Raw genomic sequence first — 23,422 nt, forward strand, 5'->3', positions numbered from 1 at the left:
CAGCTGGAGGACCAAATTGCAACTCATTAGGTCAATTGGCAATAGGTCATTAACATGACTGGGTATAAAAAGAGCATCTTGGAGTGGCAGCGGCTCTCAGAAGTAAAGATGGAAAGAGGATCACCAATCCCCCTAATTCTGCGCTGACAAATAGTGGAGCAATATCAGAAAGGAGTTCGACAGTGTAAAATTGCAATGAGTTTGAACATATCATCATCTACAGTGCATAATATCATCAAAAGATTCAGAGAATCTGGAAGAATCTCTGTGCATAAGGGTCAAGGCCGGAAAACCATACTGGGTGCCCATGATCTTCAGGCCCTTAGACGGCACTGCATCACATACAGGCATGCTTCTGTATTGGAAATCACAAAATGGGCTCAGGAATATTTCCAGAGAACATTATCTGTGAACACAATTCACCGTGCCATCCGCCGTTGCCAGCTAAAACTCTATAGTTCAAAGAAGGAGCCGTATCTAAACATGATCCAGAAGCACAGATGTCTTCTCTGGGCCAAGGCTCATTTAAAATGGACTATGGCAAAGTGGAAAACTGTTCTGTGGTCAGACGAATCAAAATTTGAAGTTCTTTATGGAAAATCAGGGATGCCATGTCCTTCGGACTAAAGAGGAGAAGGACGACCCAAGTTGTTATCAGTGCTCAGTTCAGAAGCCTGCATCTCTGATGGTATGGGGTTGCATTAGTGCGTGTGGCATGGGCAGCTTACACATCTGGAAAGACACCATCAATGCTGAAAGGTATATCCAGGTTCTAGAGCAACATATGCTCCCATCCAGACGACATCTCTTTCAGGGAAGACCTTACATTTTCCAACATGACAATGCCAAACCACATACTGCATCAATTACAGCATCATGGCTGCGTAGAAGAAGGGTCCGGGTACTGAACTGGCCAGCCTGCAGTCCAGGTCTTTCATCCATAGAAAACATTTGGTGCATCATAAAATGGAAGATATGACAAAAAAGACCTAAGACAGTTGAGCAACTAGAATCCTACATTAGACAAGAATGGGTTAACATTCCTATCCCTAAACTTGAGCAACTTGTCTCCTCAGTCCCCAGATGTTTACAGACTGTTGTAAAGAGAAAAGGAGATGTCTCACAGTGGTAAACATGGCCTTGTCCCAACTTTTTTGAGATGTGTTGTTGTCATGAAATTTAAAATCACCTAATTTTTCTCTTTAAATGATACATTTTCTCAGTTTAAACATTTGATATGTCATCTATGTTCTATTCTGAATAAAATATGGAATTTTGAAACTTCCACATCATTGCAGTCCGTTTTTATTTACAATTTGCACTTTGTCCCAACTTTTTTGGAATCGGGGTTGTATATATATAAGTACCCTGAAATATGGAATGCATTAAAATAATCTGGGCTGAGAAACATGTGGTTTAATATTTTTTAATACTCAAGAAACTCCTAAATTATCTCATCTCATCTCTCATCTCATCTCATTTTCTTCCGCTTATCCGGAGCCGGGTCGCGGAGGCAGCAGTCTGAGCATGGGAGCCCAAACTTCCCTCTCCCCAGGCACCTCGGCCAGCACCTCGGGAAGAACACCGAGGCATTCCCAGGCCAGCCAAGAGACATAGTCTCTCCAGCGTGTCCTGGGTCTTCCCCAGGACATGCTGGGACTCCTAAATGATCTAAGGATTATTTCTACACATTTACCCAAATAAGGAATAAAAGTCTACAGAATTTTTAACTATGCATGACATGAAAATCGGAAATGCCTGACATACTCGTGCAAGGCCACACACTGGGTTCTCCCACTACGTGATTAACTGTAGAGTACTACACTCCATATACAGTACCATATATAAAGACAAGAGCTCACATTAGGGAAATGTGACCATGTACGGTACAGTATGTACAGAAGACACCTGTTTACCAAAGTCAGGGAATTGTTGATATTTCTAAACAGTATGTTACCATATTTGCATCTATAACTACTGTAGTTAACAGTAGCCCATACAGTAACTAACCACCAGGTTTAAATCCTTATAAACTACATTTGGCACCACTTGTTTTTCTGTGTCAGTTTTGAGATGCATTGCCACATTTTCATAATTTTAGGTACAGTGGCCAAACCTGTTAGCCAATACCATAATTCCCGAAATTTTGTTCATCACCAACATTAGTTAAGCTATTACAGTAGCTGGCTAGCTTTGCACACTGGTTCTATGAATAAAAAAAACGACACTATGGGCTGTATTCAGAGTCAACGAGTTAAGTTCAAAGGTTTTGTGAATATTCTTGCAGAGAAAGTTATGCATATTCAGACATGGGTTAAGCATCAGGATAAGTTGAATTTCTGACTGCACCATTCAGAATATGCAAATGACCTGCCTGTAGTGTAATATTAATAGTACCGGTACAACTACTGTAGTTAAGGTTACAAGAAGGTTTTTTTTTGAGTAAGAACATCCAAGATGAGGGATTACATTAGAGTTTAAACAAAAGTGCTTGTCTTTAAGTCTGAAAAAAGTCAGGGATAAAAAATAAGTACTAATTAAAATGTTTGAACAGAGCTTAAGTCTGTAGTTATGCCTGAGCTATAAATAGGATTGTGTGCAATTTCAGTATTAAATCCTCACGACACAAAAATCTGATACCGCAAGCTGGCTTAGTAATTAGCGTGTCTGCCTCTCAACCAGGAGATTGTGAGTTCTACTTGTAGTCAGGTCATGCCAAAGACCATTATCAAAATGGTATGTACTGCCATCTGGCAAGGCATACTGCAATACAGATGCGAGTAGGGAGTCAAACTCTTGTGGTTACCAAAGGACTGGCCCCTCACTGTAACCCTAGCTATGTAATAGGTAGGAGGCTATTGAGGGCTTTGGAGATTGGAGCTGCCTAATCTGCTAAGTGCTTAGTTGGTACTGGAACAAGAGACTGCCTGGGAGGTCCTGGCATGGGAGGAACTTTGACTGTTGGGTGTGTGAACAGTCAAAGTCCCTCCCATGCCAGGAGGCAGGCACACACACACACATATATATGTAAAATTTATGCCTGTTATCCCTCCTGCAACATAGGCCACCAACAAGCGCTCTCCAGCCATCTCTGTCCTGAAGCAGTCTCTCCAGCTGACCCCAAGTATAGCCCATCTTCTTGGCATCTGTCTCTAGGTCATGGCACCACATGTTCCTTGGCTGGCCTTTTCCCTTGGGAGTTCCATGTGAGGGCTCGTCTTGTTAGGCTGGTAGCTGGTTTGTGGAGGGTGTGGCCTGTCCATATGCCCTTTTCAATGGCAAAATACTAGACGGTTATTGGACAAAACCGACTAAAACGCTCCATTCGGAGACTGAGCCTCACTGGAGATGGGAGTCAATAAGAGGGGCGGGACAAGACTTCCCGAGAGGAGGCTCATCTCCAGCTGGTGATCGGAGGAGGAGCTGTGAACGCGGCTGGACTCTTCATGATTGACAGAAAGCAGTCAGAGGCGGTACATCATGTTGTAAATAAAATGTGAACATAATAAGTTTGCTACCCGTTTTCATTTCCGTTCGAAAATACAACCAATGATCAAAACAATAGTGTCTTGTGTTCACGTTAGCCTATAGTCTGGTAAGTTAGCAAAATAGCTCAAGTCTCGTCAGTATCCAGTAACTTCATAAACAACAGGTCACGACTGCCCAGCCTTTTCTGATCTGAAACGCACCAAATCAAATCGAGAGACAGAATAAAAGAGTTTGTGCTGCCTGGAAAACGAAAATCCTATCTAGCTAAGTGCACTGTTAATGATCATAAGCATTCCGGACTGGCAAAATAAACTCACCTTCTTCCCTCTTTCTTTTTCTCTCACTTGTTGACTTTCCAGAGCTGAGTTTGGTTTGTTTTAGTGTAGTAGACTTCTTCATCTTATGTCAATTTTCAGATTCCACGACTAATTGACAAACTGACTGGCTGTGGAGTCGGACCTTGATGAGAACACTTCTCAGCTCTTGTGTATCCCGTGGTGCTTAGCTGACTATCGCGAGGCTGCCTAATATGAAATGTTTCCAATGTCGGATATTTCAGCTTCATTTAAAAGTGATTATGTGGACTTTATTTTTAGACAAACAAATGAGAACAGGGGGATGCAAGCTGAATTTAGAATTTTCCACCGATCAAAGTCAGAACGATTTTCATCATATATTAATTTCACATTTCTGAGTGAAAAAAAAAAAATACCGTGAGAAAAAAATGCCGAGGACATGACCTCAGTGTCCTCAACGGTAGTTACGGCCCTGAATTAAAAGACACCTCGTCTTAAAGTACTGATGGCCTGTTGTTCCTCTTTATTTAGTTGAGCAGTTCTTGACATAATATGGATTACTACAGCAATAATTGAAGTGGTATAAGAGGAATTAGGAAAAACGGGGGTAAATTGAGAGGGGACATGATAGAAAAAGCCAAAATCTAACACAATTAGGTAGAGGGAAGCATCTGGAGGTGAGAGCAACCAGGCCACACGAGCAGCTGGCCCGTTCCCCTGCTGTGTAGCTATTAGGTCTCATTAAGTCTAATTAACCCCAAATTCAAATTCTTTGGACAGATAAATATACAAACAGGGCAATTCTTTGACCTTTAACTAAAAAAACAGCTTCCTTTAAAATCTGACATGCAGTGGATATAAAAAGTGTACACACCCTGTTAAAATGATAGGTTTTTCGGATGTAAAAAACTGAGACCACGATAAATAATTTCAAAACTTTTCCCACCTTGAATATGACCTATAACCTGTACAAATGAATTGAAAAATAAATCTGTTAGAGGGAAAAAATATAAAAAATAAAAAAACGTACAATAAGCCAGTTGATACAGTGGTGCTTGAAAGTTTGTGAACCGTTTAGAATTTTCTATATTTCTGCATAAATATGACCTAAAACATCATCAGATTTTCACACAAGCCCTAAAAGTAGATAAAGAGAACCCAATTAAACAAATGAGACAAAAATATTATACTTGGTCATTTATTTATTGAGGAAAATGATCCAATATTACATATCTGTGAGTGGCAAAAGTATGTGAACCTCTAGGATTAGCAGTTAATTTGAAGGTGAAATGAGAGTCAGGTGTTTTCAATCAATGGGATGACAATCAGGTGTGAGTGGGCACCCTGTTTTATTTAAAGAACAGGGATCTATCAAAGTCTGATCTTCACAACACATGTTTGTGGAAGTGTATCATGGCACAAACAAAGGAGATTTCTGAGGACCTCAGAAAAAGCTCTGTTGATATTCATCAGGCTGGAAAAGGTTACAAAGCCATCTCTAAAGAGTTTGGACTCCACCAATCCACAGTCAGACAGATTGTGTACAAATGGAGGAAATTCAAGACTATTGTTACCCTCCCCAGGAGTGGTCGACCAACAAAGATCATTTCAAGAGCAAGGCGTGTAATAGTCAGCGAGGTCATAAAGGACCCCAGGGTAACTTCTAAGCAAATGAAGGCCTCTCTCACATTGGCTAATGTTAATGTTCATGAGTCCACCATCAGGAGAACACTGAACAACAATGGTGTGCATGACAGGGTTTCAAGGAGAAAGCCACTGCTCTCCAAAAAGAACATTGCTGCTCATCTGCAGTTTTCTAAAGATCACATGGACAAGCCAGAAGGTTATTGGAAAAATGTATTGTGGACAGATGAGACCAAAATAGAACTTTTTGGTTTAAACGAGAAGCGTTATGTTTGGAGAAAGGAAAGCACTGCATTTCAGCATAAGAACCTTATCCCATCTGTGAAACATGGTGGTGGTGGTAGTAGTATCATGGTTTGGGCCTGTTTTGCTGCATCTAGGCCAGGACGGCTTGTTATCATTGATAGAACAATGAATTCTGAATTACAGTTAGGTCCATATATATTTGGACACTGACACAAATTTTGTTTTTTTACCTGTTTACTGAAACATATTCAAGTTATAGTTATATAATGGACATGGACATAAAGTCCAGACTTCCAGCTTTCATTTGAGGGTATCCACATTAAAATCGGATGAAGGGTTTAGGAGTTTCAGCTCCTTAACATGTGCCACCCTGTTTTTAAAGGGACCAAAAGTAATTGGACAATTGACTCAAAGGCTATTTCATGGGCAGGTGTGGGAAATTCCTTCGTTATGTCATTCTCAATTAAGCAGATAAAAGGCCTGGAGTTGATTTGAGGTGTGGTGCTTGCATTTGGGAGATTTTGCTGTGAAGAAAACATGCGGTCAAAGGAGCTCTCCATGCAGGTGAAACAAGCCATCCTTAAGCTGCGAAAACAGAAAAAACCCATCTGAGAAATTGCTACAATATTAGGAGTGGCAAAATCTACAGTTTGGTACATCCTGAGCAAGAAAGAAAGAAAGCACTGGTGAACTCATCAATGCAAAAAGACCTGGACGCCCACAGACGACAACAGTGGTGGATGATCGCAGAATAATTTCCATGGTGAAGAGAAACCCCTTCACAACAGCCAACCAAGTGAACAACACTCTCCAGGAGGTAGGCGTATCAATAGCCAAATCTACCATAAAGAGAAGACTGTATGAAAGTAAATACAGAGGGTTCACTGCATGGTGCAAGCCACTCATAAGCCTCAAGAATAAAAAGGCTAGATTGGACTTTGCTAAAAAACATCTAAAAAAGCCAGCACAGTTCTGGAAGAACATTCTTTGGACAGATGAAACCAAGATCAACCTCTACCAGAATGATGGAAAGAAAAAAGTATGGCGAAGGCGTGGTACAGCTCATGATCCAAAGCATACCACATCATCTGTAAAACATGGCGGAGGCAGTGTGATGGCTTGGGCATGCATGGCTGCCAGTGGCACTGGGTCACTAGTGTTTATTGATGACGTGACACAAGACAGAAGCAGCCGGATGAATTCTGAGTTATTCAGAGACATACTGTGTGCTCAAATCCAGCCAAACTGATTGGTCGGCGTTTCATAATACAGATGGACAATGACCCAAAACATAAAGCCAAATCAACCCAGGAGTTTATTAAAGTAAAGAAGTGGAATATTCTTGAATGGCCAAGTCAGTCACCTGATCTCAACCCAATTGAGCATGCATTTCACTTGTTAAAGACTAAACTTCAGACAGAAAGGCCCACAAACAAACAGCAACTGAAAACCACTGCAGTAAAGGCCTGGCAGAGCATTAAAAAGGAGGAAACACAGCATCTGGTGATGTCAATGAGTTCAAGACTTCAGGCAGTCATTGCCAACAAAGGGTTTTCAACCAAGTATTAGAAATGAACATTTTATTTACAATTATTTAATTTGTCCAATTACTTTTGAGCCCCTGAAATGAAGGGATTGTGTTTTAAAAAATGCTTTAGTTCCTCACATTTTTATGCAAACATTTTGTTCAACCCACTGAATTAAAGCTGAAAGTCTGAACTTCAACTGCATCTGAATTGTTTTGTTCACAATTCATTGTGGTAATGTACAGAACCAAAATTAGAAAAATGTTGCCTCTGTCCAAATATTTATGGACCTAACTGTGTACCAGCAAATTCAGGACATCTGTCCATGAACTGAATCTCAAGAGAAGGTGGGTCATGCAGCAAGACAACGACCCTAAGCACATAAGTTGTTCTACCAAAGGATGGCTAAAGATGAATAAAGTTAATGTTTTGGAATGGCCAAGTCAAAGTCCTGACTTTAATCCAATCAAAATGTTGTGGAAGGACCTGAAGCGAGCAGTTCATGTGAGGAAACCCACCAACATCCCAGAGTTGAAGCTGTTCTGTATGGAGGAATGGGCTAAAATTCCTCCAAGCCGGTGTGCAGAACTGATCAACAGTTACCGGAAATGTTTAGTTGCAGTTATTGCTGTACAAGGGGGGGGGGGTGTCACACCAGATACTGAAAGCAAAGGTTTACATACTTTTGCCACTCACAGATATGTAATATTGGATCATTTTCTTCAATAAATAAATGACCAATTATAATATTTTTGTCTCATTTGTTTAACTGGGTTCTCTTTATCTACTTTTAGGACTTGTGTGAAACTATGATGATGTTTTAGGTCATATTTATGCAGAAATATAGAAAATTCTAAAGGGTTCACAAACTTTCAAGCACCACTGTACTGTAAGTGTGCACACCCTTAAACTAATACTTTGTTGAAGCACTTTTTGATTTAATTACAGCATTCAGTCTTTTTGGGTACACACCTGCCATCAATTAAAATGACTCTGATTAACCCCAAATAAAGTTCAGTGTCCTAGTAGGATTTTCCTGACATTTACTCAGTTGCATCCTCCAGCAAAAGCCAGGGTTCACAGAGAGCTTACAAAGCATCAGAGGGATCTCATTGTTGAAAGGTATCAGTCAGGAGAAGGGTGCAAAATTTTTTCCATGATATTAGATATACCATGGAGCACAGTGAAGACAGTCATCAAGAAGCGGAGAAAATAAGGGACAACAGTGACATTACTGAGAACTGGTCATCCCTCCAAAACTGATGAAAAGACAAGATGAAAACTGGTCAGGGAGGCTGCCAAGAGGCCTACAGCAACAGTGAAGGAGCTGCAGGAATTTCTGGCAAGTACTGGTTGTGTACTACATGTGACAACAATCTCCATTATTCTCCATATGTCTGGACTATGGGGTAGGGTCGCAAGATGGAAGCCTTTTCTTACCAAGAAAAACATCCAGACCCGACTAAATTTTGCAAAAAAAAACCCGAACAAACAAACAAACAAAAAAAAAACATCAACTCTCCCAAAAGCATGTGGGAAAATGTGTTATGGTCTGATGAAACCAAGGATGAACTTTTTGGCCACAATTCCAGAAGGTATGTTTGGTGCAAAAACAACACTGTGTATCACCAAAAGAACACCATACCCACGGTGAAGCATGGTGGTGACAGCATCATCTTTTGGGGTTATTTTTCTTCAGCTCGAACAGGGGCTTTAGTCAAGGTGGAGGGAATTATGAACAGTTCTAAATACCAGTCAGTTTTGGCTCAAAACATTCAGGTGTCTGATAGAAAGCTGAAGATGAAGAGAAATTTCATCTTTCAGCATGACAATGACCCCAAGCATACATCGAAATTAACAAAGGAATGGCTTCACCAGAAGAAAATTAAAGTTTTGGAATGGCCCAGCCAGAGCCCAGACCTAAATCCAATCGAACATCTGTGGGGTGACCTAAAGAGGGCTGTGCACAAGAGATGCCCCCACAATCTGACAGATTTGGAGCGCTTTTGCAAGGAAGAGTGGGCAAATATTGCCAAGTCTAGATGTGGCAGGCTGATAGACACCTACCCAAAAAGACTGAATGCTGCAATTAAATCAAAAGTTGCTTCAACAAAGTATTAGTTTAAGGGTGTGCACACTTATGCAACCAGCTTATTGTACGTTTTTTATTTTTTATGTTTTTCCCCCTAAAAGATCTATTTGTTTTTCGATTGAATTGTGCAGGTTATAGGTCACATTAAAGGTGGGAAAAGTTTTGAAATTATTTATCATGGTCTCAATTTTTTACATCAGAAAAACCTATCATTTTAACGGGGTGTGTACACTTTTTATATCCACTGTATATATTATTTTTTGCATCCTGATACCAAATACTTTTAAATTTACAGAAATAAGGATGTGTCCATATATTTAATAAAATAAACTCTGATGAGGGCGTTAATTGGAGAGGGTTATTTGAGTGTTCCAACCAGTGCGTCCATATGTGGTAGTTTTCCACCTGTCTACGCATTGCAGGAGGAGGCTGAGTCTCCCAACCTTCAGCAGCAGTGAATGAAAACTCAGCTCTCGCCTTCCATCACACATCAAGCAGGTTGCCACAGAGACTGCACCAGCCCAGCAGTCTTTCTTAAAACAAATGGAAATTGTGGGAGTTTGGCATCTTGAGGCCTAAAATCTCAGCACGGCAAAACTCCAAATCAGAACAGATAACACCACAGAATCGCTTAGTGAATGCATAATCTATGTCCTGTCCAACCAAATAATTATGACACTACAAATTCACTTTTTTTTCTTCTTACTTCTACTTTCTAAAAGATGTGCTATAAAGCTTGCCCAGTAATGAGCTATTGGCAATATTCTACTTGAGAACACTGCTGCCTTGATGGAGACATGAGAGATGCAGAGAGACACTGGATAGAAACAGTGTGTGTGGGAGTCACGCAGTGGGAGAGAAGGAGAGGAACAGCTTGCACAGGGGAAAAATATGAAACCATACCCATCCTTTTTGTAGAACTCCAGCATCATGTTGTCAGTGGCAACACTGAGGGGGCGTCGGCCTTGGTCATGCGACTGCTTGCGATCTGATTGGTCCATATCTGGTGAGGGCATGGAGCTGTAGTTGGAGTTGTGGTTGGTGTGGATCGGGCTACCATAGCTGCCTGTCAGGTTGAACTCAATATCTAAGAATAGCAGAAGAAAACCAGTTCAAATCTCTCTCAAGGGGTAGACTGGTATGTGTGAATGTGTGTGTGCGTGTGAGAGAGAGAGTGAGAGAAACAGATTGTGTGTCTTTCTCACCTCCTGGGAAGAACCAGTCGGCATGCTGGATGATAGGCTCAATGATACCGACGATTTGCAGAGATACTGTCGTCATCATTTCTGTCATGTTCCTTAATACAACAAAGGACCCATTTAATCCACAATTTTCATCATTAAAAAATCTAATTCTACATAATTCAGTAAAACAGTAGCTCCAGAAGTACACAAAGTTATTGTGTCAACCTTCAAAAATTGGACTCAGTCTGTATGAAAAAACCAGAGCAGAGACTCACGCTTCAGAATGCGTCCACAGCAGATTGGGTCCCAACACTATTGCAATGTTACCAGGCGTCATTTTGTTGGCATCCTGATAATCAGTGAGCTTGGCTAGGAATTTAATCAAGTATCTGTGAAAGACAGAAGCAGAAGTAAAGAGAACTAAAGAAGCAAATATATATTTTCTAGAATATTTACATTGTAATTCAAGCCTACCTCCTCTTCTTGCATTTTCTATTTTGCTCTGAGTCCTATCAATATTTTATAACAATATGATAACAATAGGATATAAAACGGTTCAAACACAAGAGCTCTTTTATTATTATTGGTGGCACTGCTGGTGGCTACTACACTATGTTTCAAACTGTGATCTATGGAGAGCACATTGGGAGCCTAGAAATTCCACATAAGCATGTGTATAAGCTCACTATCTATATGGATAACTTTACCTGCATAAATACTGACATAACTTCTGAAATGAACTTGTCAACTCTGAATATAGCCCTGGATAAATAACCTAATAAAACGGTATGTTTAAGCATAATGTGTTTAAAAAGAATTAGGCTAAAATATTAAGACATATGACATTATACTGTTTTGATATGCATACCAAGCATATCTGAATAACGATATAGTATGCTGCATTACTGATACTCTGAGCGCAGCCCCAATTAACAATTATTCCACAAAATCGAGTCGTACATGAGCTGATAGCTGACGAGGCACGTAGCGCCGAGTAGGCTATAAGCCATGTACGATGAGATTGAGTGGAAAAATAGTTTTATTATATCCACATTCACTACATTTTGAGAAAGACAGCATTTTTACGTTTTGCACATTCGATAAATAAAAACTTTGCACAAAACATCAGAAACCCCCCCCAAAACCATTTCCATTTAGGCAGACTTCTTAAAAACGTATCAATAGCTGCACAAATTGACTTTAGCATTGTTGTTTTTTTGTAGAAAGTGACATCTTGCTGTTGTGCCGAGGTATAGGACAGCTTTAGACATTTATTTAATTCTTCCTTGAACATTTCAGTCATGTAATTTTCAAACTTCTTTGAGCTTTTGAACCAGTCTAAAAAAAAATTTAACAAATTTTTATGCTTAAAAATGAAGAACGTAAACAAACCGGCGAAATGACCGTAGCAATTTGTGAAAAATGTTATAATAATAATTCTTGAAAAAAAAAGATACATTCTTACCATCAAATACTTTTATTCCATATTTTGTTGCATTTTTTGTATTTTTGGGGTTTTGTTTTCGAGTCAAGTTTTTATTTTATCCTCGGTTGGTTCAGCAACGCGCTCCGCTATTTTGTTTTTCTCTACTCATGGTATATGAGCTGATATCCTAGTAGTAGAATAAGCAATCAGAGCGCGTGATTGCTCATATCCAGTGAATGTGGATAGAATAAGGATGATTAGTTCAGTGTCCTTGTCTTCACTGTGGTATTCACTAACTACCATCTTGTCTTCCTCACAGACTCACACATAATGACAGATTATAAACATTCAGAGACACTGACCTGAAGTTGTTTAAATTGACTGTTGGAAGTTTCTCACATGCAGCCAGGAGGGCTTGGAGCCTCTTGTCCATATCTTGAATACTGGTGTGGAAAATTGGAAAATGAGTATTTGAATACTGTAAGATCTGGTACATAATTTAGAGTTGTGATGGCTAGCACTGAAATGAACTGCTCTTTCCATTCAAAAGTCTGCATTCACTTAGGATAAAATGAAAAGCAAAATAAATTTATTAGGTTTCACAGATGTTCCTTCATTTTTGGTGTGGGGGCAATTTTATCCCAATTCTCTTGCCTTCTTTTGTCACATAGAGATAAGCAACCATTCACACTCACAGTCACACCTACGGACAATTTAGAGCCACCAATTAACCTAACCTGCATGTCTTTGGACTGTGGCGGAAACCGGAGCACCTGGAGGAAACCCACACAGACACGGGTAGAGCATGCAAACTCCAAACAGAAAGGCCCCCGTCAGCCACTGGGCTCGAACCCAGAACCTTCTTGCTGTGAGGCGATAGTGCTAACCACTACAACACCATGCTGCCCAAGATTAAAGATTATCATAACAGAAATGGTCGAATGAGGTATTTTAACATTTCATTACAAAAGTTCTCTTTTGAAATGTGATATAAACATTTTCCAATTATAATCTGCCTATATTTTGCTCCTATAAATACCTTCTATGTTTTTTTTCTGTCCTCTGAACATTCTCTGTTGTCGCAGAAAATTTTATCTCCATATGTTTAATTTTTAATCTACTTTTTAATCTTCTACTTTCCATAAATAATTTGTAAAATAGAGGTACACAGAAACCAACAGGGGTACAAACCTTTGCACTCAACCATACACACATCATGAGGGAAAAAGAAAAAAAAACCTTCTTAAAATTATGTTACCATCTTGCTGGATAAAGATTCAGTACTATTATCATTAATAAAGGGCTACAGCACTGTATTTTTAATGTTTAAACCATGCTTCAATTGCTTACATTCTTAATTCAGATGAAGACCTTGTTTTTTCCATTGAACCTTAGCATTATATTAGGAAACAAATTGTACTCTATAGTGCCATTAGGGTCCAGCAGTGAGCTGATTTGCCCTGGTTTACATGCTGGTACTACAGCATCTACTTACTTTGAAGCCTGAATCCACTCATCATAGAGCTGAGAGGTCATTAGAGGTTCAGGGAGTTCACGGAGATATGACTTCAGAGCTCCTGTAACAGAGAGAAGGGAAAGGGGAAGAAATAAATAAGAAATAATCAGAAATGAAAAGAATGGAAGAAGCCATTTAAATGATAAGACCTGAAATGAGGCACGATTTAGTTTGTACTGATAGACTGATAGGTGATAGAAAGAAGAAATGCTCCTGGTCTGCTTCTATCACATTGGCAGGGAGCAGGGTGGCAGTTAAGAAGGTGAGGCTTACCTGCTATAGCATGTGGATCTGCAGAGTATTCTTGTACATCCAGAACCCCGCAATCCAGAGATGCCTTCAGCTTCTTCAGCTTGGATGCTGAAGGGGCCACACGGAATAAACCCTGAGATCACAGTGAATCTCAAATAAGAAACTCATTTCTACTGCAATGCAAAGATTCACACATCAGCATCTAAGCAAACAACAAGCACTAAAATAGAACAGAAGTGTCAGGGAAAAACTGGTGTTGTGAAATCTCATATTTCCCAGTCATCTCCTAGTTTTACTTTTTCTTTCTACAAAATTATATCATAGTTTATTCTATTGAATCATACTACTTGTGTGATAGCCATAAATAAAGACTTGTCCATCATAGGACTTGCCCATCAAGTATAAATCAAGATAATATAAATTTTTTTTAGGTGTTAAGACATACACAAAAGATTCTGTTCATGTATTCTGTTCATAGAGGTCAATTAGCTAAAGCAGATGAATAATGTATTTCCATTAAAGTCTTAATAAATATAGTATAAAAAGTCTTAAATATCATAAGTAAATTATTCAGTAACTGCTATGAATTATCCAGTAAGTACAGTATAACTAATAGAGAAAATGGTTATGAGTGAGTAATGTCTGGACTTGCTTTAGTGTCCTGGAAGTTTTGTGAAAATTCTTATATACACTATATTACGTTACAGGCACTTAGCAGATGCTCTTATCCAGAGCGACGTACAATATACCCAGAGCAGCCTGGGAGTTAGGTGCCCTGCTGATCCAGGGAATTGAACTGGCAACCTTTTGGTCTCAAAACTGCTTTTCTAACTATTAGGCCATGGCTTCCCCATATGGCTAAAGGTTTGTGGACCATCACACCCATATGTTCTTTTTGAACATCCTTTTCTGTTACAATAATCTCCACTCTTATGGGAAGGCTTCCACTAGATTCTGGAGCTATGGGGATTTGCCCATAACCTTTGGCTATACAGTATATTTCTTACATACTGACACCCTTCTGACTGAAGTTATGTCAGTAAAAAAGCCATAAGAGCATTAGTGAGGATGGATGCAGAGGCCTGGAGCACAATCAGCATTCCAGTTCATCTCAAAGATTTTCACTGGGGTTGAGGTCAGGTCTGTACATTAATGGCATTTAGCAGACACTCTTATCCAGAGTGGACATACAACATACCCAGAGTAGCCTGGGGAGCAGTTGGGAGTTAGGTGCTTTGCTCAAGGGCACTTCAGCCATTCCTGCTGGTCCATGGAATCGAACCATTGACCTTTTGGTCCCAAAGCTGCTTCTCTAACCTTTAGGCCATGGCTTCCCCACATGATAGATTCTGTGATAGACACTTGATTTCTTCCACTCCAACCTTGGCAAACTATGCCTTCATGCATCTCACTTTGTGCACAAAGGCATTGTCATGTTGGAACAGGTTTGGGCCCCTTAGTTTCAGTGAAGGGAAATTGTAACACTACAGCATACATCCTGTACAGATGTGTGCTTCCAAGTTTGGGGAAGCATGGGTATGGGTATGATGTTCAGGTGTCCACAAACCTTTGGCTATACAGTATATTTCTTACATACTGACACCCTTCTGACTGAAGTTATGTAAAAATAATTTATGCTTTTTATAACCAGTGGTTCCCTTAAAAACTGAAAATCCCAGGTAACAATCAGTATCTGTAGCTCTGCCTCAACTTGTGTCACAATAGCATGGATCTGCTCCTGTATTATGCTGTGGTGTCCTGCTGAACGTGAAAGCAGCTACCTGGCTTTGAGTGCTCTTCTTAGGCACTCTCAATCATATGTTGAACCATTTTTTTCCTGTCTTCTACAGCATTTGCAGTTCTTTTGTTACCTGAATTTACTGTTACCATGAGAATAATGTCAGTGTCTAGATTGTATAGGCCCCTACAAATACAGTGGTACTTGAAAGTTTGTGAACCCTTTAGAATTTTCTATATTTCTGCATAAATATGACCTAAAACATCATCAGATTTTCACACAAGTCCTAAAAGTAGATAAAGAGAACCCAGTTAAACAAATGAGACAAAAATATTATACTTGGTCATTTATTTATTGAGGAAAATGATCCAATATTACATGTATGTGAGTGGCAAAAGTATGTGAACCTCTAGGATTAGCAGTTAATTTGAAGGTGAAATTAGAGTCAGGTGTTTTCAATCAATGGGTTGACAATCAGGTGTGAGTGGGCACCCTGTTTTATTTAAAGAACAGGGATCTATCAAAGTCTGATCTTCACAACACATGTTTGTGGAAGTGTATCATGGCACGAACAAAGGAGATTTCTGAGGACCTCAGAAAAAGCGTTGTTGATGGTTATCAGGCTGGAAAAGGTTACAAACCCATCTCTAAAGAGTTTGGACTCCACCAATCCACAGTCAGACAGATTGTGTACAAATGGAGGGAATTCAAGACCATTGTTACCCTCCCCAGGAGTGGTCGACCAACAAAGATCACTCCAAGAACAAGGCGTGTAATAGTCAGCGAGGTCACAAAGGACCCCAGTGTAGGTGCAATTTGGGTAATTGAGTGATCAATCTCGTTAAATCTGAAGGTTAATAATTAAAATTGAATCAGTCTCATTTGAATCGTTTTCAGTGAATCATTTTCATTGAATCAGTCTCATATCATTAAATCACTCATGGAATCAGTCTCATTAATTAATACCATTAATTTTGGTGCTTAATAATAAATTACCAAACAGCTAAATTATGGTATATTCCAAATTATTATGATCACTTACCATATTACATAACTTATATGCACCTTTTTGAATTCTTTGGGAGATTGGGCAACTTCAGAAATATTGGAACACAAATAAATACACACAGTTTCAATAATAATGGAATGTATTATAACAAAGATAAAAATGGATAATAGCAGATGTATAACATTATATACAAATATGATATGGTGTGTGTGTGGGTGTGTGTTGTGGTGAAAACAAAAGATTAGCTTTGTGTGCCAATTAAGATGTGCTTGTGTGTGTCAGGCCTGGTGAGGCCTAGCTTGGTTGCTAGCTAAGGCAAAGGAATGTTATCTAAGTAAAACAAAGAATTAGCACGTGTTGCTAATGTGTGCTTGTGTGTGTGGCCTGTGTGTGTGAAAGGCCCTATGGCCTGAGCAGAAGGCTAGCGTGGGATGCTAGCTAAGGTGTGTTTGTGTGTGGGGAGAGAGAGAGAGGCCTTGTGTGTGGCCTACAAAAAGGATTAGCTCTGGTAGCTAACTCCACGTGTGTCTGTCGGGGAGGAGTTGACCACGTGGTAAGGCCTATGGCTTAGCAAAAGAAAGAAACTAGAGTGGGATGCTAACTGAGGTGTGTTTGTGAGGCCAGGTGAGGCCTGGTGACCACGTGTTCATGTAGGCCTAGATTAACCTCGTGTGGCTAAGCTAAGACAAAGGAATGCTAGCTAGGGTGTGTTTGTGAGAGACCATGTGTTTGGGTAAGCCTAGATTAGCCTTGTGTTTAGCTAAGGCAAAGGAAAGCTAGCTAAGGTGTGTCTGTGTGTGGGGGGGAGGACCGGCACGTGTTTCTAAGACAATACACTTAGCTTTGGATGCTAATGGGACAAAAGAAATTAGCCGTAGGCTGATTTCACTAGCTTAGTACTGAATCCACTGAAACCTTGATAAGGTCAAAATGTGTGATAAGGAAATTAAAGTGTTAGTCAGGAATAAAGAGAAGCATGCACAGCCTATCTATTAAAACAACTGAGAGATTAAAACAAAACAGTAATCAATTCAACACGCTGCATGTTAAAACCGTTCCTGAGGTTAAATTCACACTACTTCAATAAAAGCTAAATTCCTAAGACTAGGTTTAATTATGCCCAAATGCCAAGTCTTACTCAGTATCTTGCCTCTAGCAAGATTATGAAGAGATGTTCCAAGACTTTTGGAGTTTCGCCGTTGTGGCGCATGTGAGTCGCTTCCGTGAGGCGCAGAGAACTTCTTGATCCGACGCGTGGTTGCTCGTGATGAAAAGAAAGTCTCTGATCAAATAATGTGCACAGCTTTTGAGTTAAAAAGGATTCAATCGCTTCTTAACTTTAAAATAACTGCCTGGTCTGCAGTAGTACGTACTTATAAGGAACAAATGAAAACCGGTTGTAACTCGAGCTGAGTTTAAAATCGCGCGATTCTGGATTTTTACCGTGGCCAAAGGTAAACAAAGAAAAGCGCGAAACTCTGATTCTTGCAAGAAAGAAAAGACGTCTTATTTTAGGTGCTTGGCGGAGCAAGCGATCCTCCTTGTGTCCGTGTTGAATCACGGCACCGAAAGAGGAGGAGCTAGGAGTTTCCGGGTTTCTTATGCTTTCATGGAGGATGTGACGTTGGTGATCCCGCCCACGTGTGGCATAGTTCAATGTGGAAGTTGGCTGATGGGAAATGTAGTTTTTAGACGGACTATGTATTGTACCTACACCAGGGTAACTTCTAAACAACTGAAGGCCTCTCTCACATTGGCTAATGTTAATGTTCATGAGTCCACCATCAGGAGAACACTGAACAACAATGGTGTGCATGGCAGGGTTGCAAGGAGAAAGCCACTGCTCTCCAAAAAGAACATTGCTGCTTGTCTGCAGTTTGCTAAAAATCACGTGGACAAGGCAGAAGGCTATTGGAAAAATGTTTTGTGGACGAATGAGACCAAAATAGAACTTTTTGGTTTAAATGAGAAGCGTTATGTTTGGAGAAAGGAAAACAGTGTATTCCAGCATAAGAACCTTATCCCATCTGTGAAACATGGTGGTGGTAGTATCGTGGTTTGGGCCTGTTTTGCTGCATCTGGGCCAGGACAGCTTGCCATCATTGATGGAACAATGAATTCTGAATTATACCAGCGAATTCTAAAGGAAAATGTCAGGACATCTATCCATGAACTGAATCTCAGGAGAAGGTGGGTCATGCAGCAAGACAATGACCCTAAGCACACAATTCGTTCTACCAAAGAATGGTTAAAGAAGAATAAAGTTAATGTTTTGGAATGGCCAAGTCAAAGTCCTGACCTTAATCCAATCGAAATGTTGTGGAAGGACCTGAAGCGAGCAGTTCATGTGAGGAAACCCACCAACATCCCAGAGTTGAAGCTGTTCTGTATGGAGGAATGGGCTAAAATTCCTCCAAGCCGGTATGCAGGACTGATCAACAGTTACTGGAAATGTTTAGTTGCCGTTATTACTACACAAGGGGGTCACACCAGACACTGAAAGCAAAGGTTCACATACTTTTGCCATTCACAGATATGTAATATTGGATCATTTTCCTCAATAAATAAATGACCAAGTATAATATTTTTGTCTCATTTGCTTTACTGGGTTCTCTTTATCTACTTTTAGGACTTGTGTGAAAATCTGATGATGTTTTAGGTCATATTTATGCAGAAATATAGAAAATTCTAAAGGGTTCACAAACTTTCAGGCACCACTGTACATGGTTAAATTTCATGCCATTCAGGAATATGAAAGGATCAAAACCCCCACTGACCTGATGCTGGCTTGCCAGTGGCTTATATTATTAGCCAACTTGATTTTTTTTGTCAAGTATTTCTACCTCATCCCAATAATCAAGTTAGCTCAGGACAGATATTAATATATAATATATAATAACGGTGATATCAAGGTGATCCCTCCCTCTCAGCCACACTTCTATTCTCATCACATACTTGGAACATGCATCAGAAATCGGGCGCGGATATCCTGTCCGACCAGCAGGTTCTCACCTCCTCCTGCATGCCACACTCCAGCAGCATGGTGACACACGCCTCAATGGGAAAGGCTATATCTCTGCCACTGAGGGTCAGATGCTCTTCTAAAGGCTTGCCATAGGATGGCTTCTCTATCCAAGCTTCTGAAATACACCACAAATAACAAATAACACAGTGTAAATGCCTGCACACCTTCAATAACATTATGTTCAAAGTAAAAACTGATATAAACATGCACACACACATGCAAGGTTCACTGATATTTCTTGTGTCTGCATAAAAAAAATGAAAGTCACCAAGCTGATCTTGTGTACACTGACTTCAAAAACCAGATAGAGGGACTCACCCTGGTGAGCTTTGATCTGTGGCAACACACTCTGCAGAATCTCCAGAGACTTCTTGTGATATTCTGCTTGAATCTCTATAAGCTACAGAAGATTTGAGAGACCAAACAGGTTATTACCACCTGCCCTACTGGCCTTTGCTTGTCCTGTTATGTTCAGAGCAGCCGTTCCATATTATATTATTATATTATATCCAAGAACGAGACACTTGCCGTCTGAAAGGTGTTTGCATAGTCTATTTCTTTGGCCACAAAGTTGTACATATCCGCTGACAACTGGTCCTAAACAACCAAAGTAAAACAGAAATAATTCATTATTAATCATTCTACAAAATTAAAACAATTAGATTTATGATGCTTTTTTAAAATAAATAAGTTAAAGAGCAGGTATTTTTTAATTATCATTTTATTACTTTTGCAGCAAGATTTTCCATTTTAAAGAAAGAGAATATAGTATTTTATTATAAAATGTCACTTATATAACAGTTAATGGAAAAATGAGAGGTAGACTGAGATACCCTGCAAATCTCCATACGATTGGCCGTCTCCTCCATCTCCTCTCGGAGCGCATCTGCTTTGGCCCCGGCTGGGGGAAGATTGCTGGGGTGACTGGAGGACTTGCATGACTGCTGCCACCTATCGGTAGGGAAGGTAAAGGACACAGTAAGACCAAGAACCAATAAATGGTACATGGTAAGCGTTTAAAAAAAAACCTCACACCTTGTCCGTGCCGAATCCATGTCCAGTACAAGCTTGGCTAGATGTTTCCTCTGTTTCTGTATGTTGGGAATATCCACCTATTTTGATACAAACACATAACTGAAAATTAAATATCTTTCAATAAAATAAAATAGTCCACATAGCTCCTCGGTCCCCAGTTCACGTTCCTGTCTGTGTGGAGTTTTACTTATTCTCCATATGTCTCTGTGGCTTTGCTCCATAGACTGCCCAGTGTGTGAATGTGTGTGGTGTTCTGCAAAGGACTTGTCCCATTCCTCATCTCACACCCAGAGTTCTTGGGATATCCAGACCCTGACCAGGATAAAGTGGTTACTGCTGATAAATGAATGAATGAATGAATGAATGAAAATACATAATAAGAACAAGGGAAAAGAGTCTTGGATTCATAGTTGGGCAGGGTGACAAACACAAGCATGGATTAAAGAAATACATAAAGATCTCATCTCATTATCTCTAGCTGCTTTATCCTTCTACAGGGTCGCAGGCAAGCTGGAGCCTATCCCAGCTGACCACAGGCGAAAGGCGGGGTACACCCTGGACAAGTCACCAGGTCATCACAGGGCTGACACATAGACACAGACAACCATTCACACTCACATTCACACCTACGGTCAATTTAGAGTCACCAGTTAACCTAACCTGCATGTCTTTGGACTGTGGGGGAAACCGGAGCACCCAGAGGAAACCCACGCAGACACGGGGAGAACATGCAAACTCCACACAGAAAGGCCCTCGCTGGCCACGGGGCTCGAACCCGGACCTTCTTGCTGTGAGGCGACAGCGCTAACCACTACACCACTGTGCCACCCAATACATAAAGATGTACTTGAAATAGTTTTCACCCTCATGTCTGCCTGCTGCATCTGTGCTATGTGGGCAATTGTCTCATCTCATTATCTCTAGCCGCTTTATCCTTCTACAGGGTCGCAGGCAAGCTGGAGCCTATCCCAGCTGACTACGGGTGAAAGGCGGGGTACACCCTGGACAAGTTGCCAGGTCATCACAGGGCTGACACATAGACACAGACAACCATTCACACCTACGGTCAATTTAGAGTCACCAGTTAACCTAACCTGCATGTCTTTGGACTGTGGGGGAAACCGGAGCACCCGGAGGAAACCCACGCGGACACGGGGAGAACATGCAAACTCCGCACAGAAAGGCCCTCGCCGGCCCCGGGGCTCGAACCCAGGACCTTCTTGCTGTGAGGCGACAGTGCTAACCACTACACCACTGTGCCACCCAATACATAAAGATGTACTTGAAATAGTTTTCACCCTCATGTCTGCCTGCTGCATCTGTGCTATGTGGGCAATTGTGTTTATAATAAATATGTTAAATTGATTTGCTGAAATGAGAAAATAAAAAGAAAACACTTACTCATATGTTCGTGCATCTGATACTATATTCATATCAGTGCCACACACACCACCCTTCTACTATCATGTCACGTGTCCTTGCTGTGCTGAGAATGGTCCGCCACTCAAATAATATTTGGCAGGCTTGTAGTACTCGAGTCCAGGACTTGGACTCGAGTCCAACTCGTGCCCTAATTTTAAGGACTTGTGACTTGACTTGGACTTGAACACTGATGACTCGGACTTGTGCATTAACTGCATTCGGACTCGTAACTTGGAGATGAGGACTCGGATTTTTTCTTTATTTTTTGTAACATGCCATAATAATTTGGCATAAGATATTTATATCTACATTAATTTTATACTAATTTCGTGCAAGAGAATGCACATTCACCTGTTCATACATCATGTTCAGGAACAAACTAACGTTCATGGTGCTAAAATGCTTGGAGAGAAGCCCCTAGGATTGTCCGCTTTGCTTATACTGTACAGACTTCTCGTGCAGTGGGAAAAAATGCACTGCTGTGTGTTCCATCTGTAGAAGAACTATCGAGAAGACGACGGGGACAACCTCAAACTTTACTCGTCATTTGGCAAGACTACACCCAGAGAAGGAAGTGACACACTATGTTCATTGCTCTGTTGATAGCAGGGCTTGCTGATTGATGAACCTAGTTAGTGTTAACCCTCTCTCATGTTATTTGCCCTGTTGATAGAGGGGCTTGTATTGGACTCAACTCGGATCAGTAATGGACTCGACTCGAAATTTTTTTAATGACTTGGACTTGAACACTGGGGACTCAAGACTGGACTTGGACTTGAGGTTTAGTGACTCGACGACAACACTGATATTTGGTCACCTAGTGGTTCCAATTTGTTTCTTTTTCACTGATGGATGGGTTAGAAGGGGATCACACATGGTGCATAGTAACATTTGGGCTATGAGATGCATGGTTAATGTTTATTGACAGAATGTTACAAGCGCCCTTAGGCTTCCATTATTGAACTAAACACGTAATTTGTTCTTTTCTCAGTACAGAAAAATGTCAAAATTCCATGGTAACTGGAATTTTGACTAAAAACTGGAATTATGTTCATGGTAATTGATCATATACTACAGGGCACTTGAAAACCACTGAAGTAACTCTTTAATTTGGTTTCATATAATACAGAGAGAGGAACAAGTTTACCTCGGCCAGAACATAAAGAGGTTCCACTACATCTCTCTCCATCTGGAGCTCAAAGACAATGAGCTCCTGGGCCAGCTTTTCTTCAGTCTCCCCACATAGCTTCAGCATCTTACTGTGAGGAAAAATCCAGGAAAGCACCAGTGTAAAGAGTAAATCTAAACAGGAAATACTGGAACTTAAAAAACAAACAAACAAACAAAAACTCGTAATGTCTTACCCTAGCAGAGAATCATCCCCCAATACTGCAGCTCCCTCTACCATACACTGAGCCAGTGTGGTCAGGGGCAACTTTTTCTGATTAGAGACAAGTAGAAAAAAAGAAAAACCAGAATGTTATGACATATCTATTGTTATATATGCTGTTAAAATCTCCTT

At 40.4% G+C, this 23,422-nt stretch overlaps 1 protein-coding gene across 10 annotated transcripts in view; it reads right to left on the reverse strand.

The window, feature by feature from the left end:
- arhgap44a (Rho GTPase activating protein 44a) overlaps nt 1–23,422 on the reverse strand; it is a 101,556-nt gene that overhangs the window by 12,555 nt on the left and 65,579 nt on the right. For all 10 annotated transcript variants that reach the window (XR_009650868.1, XM_060901695.1, XM_060901699.1 and 7 more), the window contains exons 4-16: nt 23,265–23,341; nt 23,048–23,159; nt 20,479–20,555; nt 20,277–20,394; nt 19,972–20,040; nt 19,762–19,843; nt 19,431–19,558; nt 13,693–13,804; nt 13,399–13,480; nt 12,266–12,346; nt 10,753–10,866; nt 10,499–10,590; nt 10,197–10,380 (exon numbers count right to left, since the gene is read on the reverse strand). Coding sequence is in view for 9 of the 10 variants with exons in the window: in XM_060901695.1 (XP_060757678.1) it covers nt 10,197–10,380; nt 10,499–10,590; nt 10,753–10,866; nt 12,266–12,346; nt 13,399–13,480; nt 13,693–13,804; nt 19,431–19,558; nt 19,762–19,843; nt 19,972–20,040; nt 20,277–20,394; nt 20,479–20,555; nt 23,048–23,159; nt 23,265–23,341 (1,328 nt within the window). In the remaining variant the exon portion in view is untranslated. The remainder of the gene's footprint in view (nt 1–10,196; nt 10,381–10,498; nt 10,591–10,752; nt 10,867–12,265; nt 12,347–13,398; nt 13,481–13,692; nt 13,805–19,430; nt 19,559–19,761; nt 19,844–19,971; nt 20,041–20,276; nt 20,395–20,478; nt 20,556–23,047; nt 23,160–23,264; nt 23,342–23,422) is intronic.

The sequence above is a fragment of the Neoarius graeffei genome, chromosome 20, assembly GCF_027579695.1.
Source record: "Neoarius graeffei isolate fNeoGra1 chromosome 20, fNeoGra1.pri, whole genome shotgun sequence".
Taxonomy (NCBI): domain Eukaryota; kingdom Metazoa; phylum Chordata; class Actinopteri; order Siluriformes; family Ariidae; genus Neoarius; species Neoarius graeffei.